Raw genomic sequence first — 1,953 nt, forward strand, 5'->3', positions numbered from 1 at the left:
TGCCAAATATGAAATATTCTAGTATGATATGTTATGAGTCAATTGTTTAGACGCTTCTCTTACACGTCATAACGTAAAGAAATATAAAACCTTGACTCTCCGCGAATGAGAGGCTGTCCTAAGCGTCTTCCACTAATCTTATCTTCCTTACTTGTACGAACTTAAGCAGTGCCTGTGCATGCGCATGAGGATTAGGTGATGAGAGAAAATAAGTATATAGCAGCTTCAGTTACATTTATTAGAATATCTAAGGAAATTTTTTTTTATCTGTACATCGTTTTGAATATTTATCTTTTGTCAGAAACGCAGAGAAGTTGGCCACATGAAAATAAAGACTAAATAAAGCCCTGGTGCATATGCGGTGGTCTTTCTAAGAAAACTGAACGTTCCGCCCGGTGGAGAAGATGATGCCAGATTGATCAGTGGCGACGGCCTTAGCGTGGGCGAGAAATTAGATAGGGGTGCGGTCTGCGGTGATCATGCCAGAGGGACCCACGAGACTACGCTTGGGACGCCTCTGCACCAGAGTACCATCGCTGAGCACCATTCTAGATCTAGATGTCTTTAATTTCCTAGTTCAAGATGCCAGAATCTCCCACAATATTGTGGGCGAGGTCGTGGCTGAACAGTTCAAAAATGCTGTCAGCCCTAACAATGCCAGAATGACCCAAGTTATCCTTGAGCAGGACAAAGCCGACACTGCGCTTGGTGAGAGGAAGCCCTTGGTCGTTGAATTGGACCTTTTTGCCACTCTTGGTCAAAATGACAGGGGGACCAACCAGCACGATGTTGTCAACCATCTCTTGAGTGAACTGAACATTTCCGGCAGGACTCACGATTCCTGAGGGACCAACGACGCTGCGGGTCAGGACAAGCTGAGACACGGGCTGAGGTGCTGGTGGAGAGGCAGCATGGAGGGCAGCCTGGCCTCCAGTCAGCTGGAGGTTATTACCATCTTTTGTTACGATGCCAGAATGTCCAATAAATACACTTCCGTGTGCAAAGTCGCGTTTGAACTGAACGTTTTTTCCATCAAGACTAACGAGCCCTGAATACCCAGCCTGTGTGCTCGCGCTCGTGGCGAAGAGACAGATAGCTGCCTGCAAAGAGGAAAAGGTAACTTAGTTATCCAAGAATGACAACTGTATATGTTCCTTACTTTTACCATTACCAATAATGTTTTTTTCTTTAAAAGGAAAGAATGTGTTCCATTCAAGTATGAAGAGTTGTGGTATGTCACTGTGTTTAGGTGAGACGTGCAGTGGAAGTGTTATAGAGGCAGTTAGCACATGTTTTACTAAAGCTGCTGAATAGTAACTTAAGTCTATTTTAATGAAGAAATATTAGAGAAAATCTTACCATAAACTTCATGGTTCTTCTGTGACAGTTGGTCCAGAACTCCTGCTGAGGCTTCTGAGACTTAAATCGTTGTGCCTGCGTGGGGCCTTCAAAACTTTATATATATGCACCAGCGAGGCGCGGGATCACGTGCTCATCTGCCTGCTGAGTGCTCTTGCAATGCAAGGAATTTTTTTTTTTCTTATTGGACAAGGCACGTTTTGTGATGCCTGCATGATTATCTTCATTCTTATTACCCTTATAATCACATATTTTTTTGCAATTCTTACTCCAAATATTAGCTAACTATGTAGATCTCTTGTTTGATCCTTAAGGAAGCCATTGACAACGTGGTGATGACTAACCAGAAGACCATCACAAAAGATAGCAAAAACGAGAATCTCTCTGACCAAGGGATCAGTTCAGCCTTTGCAGTAGTACATAACCTGCATCCACAAGACCAGATGAAGATACTACTATAAAACAATCTATGGAAATTCACTTATTATCTCATGATCATAAACGTCCCCAGATGAGACTGCTTTCTTGATGGACAAACAAAATGAGTTGACACCTCCATCAACTTTTCTTCATTAACTTCTGCAACATTCGCAG

General features: G+C 42.9%; 1 protein-coding gene across 1 annotated transcript; it reads right to left on the minus strand.

Annotated features, from left to right (window-relative positions):
- Positions 1 to 217: 217 nt before the first annotated feature.
- On the minus strand, positions 218 to 1,420 carry LOC123506602 (cuticle protein CP1158-like). Its single transcript, XM_045258843.1, has 2 exons — positions 1,360 to 1,420; positions 218 to 1,100 (listed from the first exon to the last, which is right to left on the minus strand). Exons 1-2 carry the CDS (start codon positions 1,369 to 1,371, stop codon positions 573 to 575), a joined length of 540 nt encoding a protein of 179 aa, XP_045114778.1. The 5' UTR covers positions 1,372 to 1,420; the 3' UTR covers positions 218 to 572.
- Positions 1,421 to 1,953: the final 533 nt, after the last annotated feature.

Source organism: Portunus trituberculatus, chromosome 20, assembly GCF_017591435.1.
Source record: "Portunus trituberculatus isolate SZX2019 chromosome 20, ASM1759143v1, whole genome shotgun sequence".
Taxonomy (NCBI): Eukaryota; Metazoa; Arthropoda; class Malacostraca; order Decapoda; family Portunidae; genus Portunus; species Portunus trituberculatus.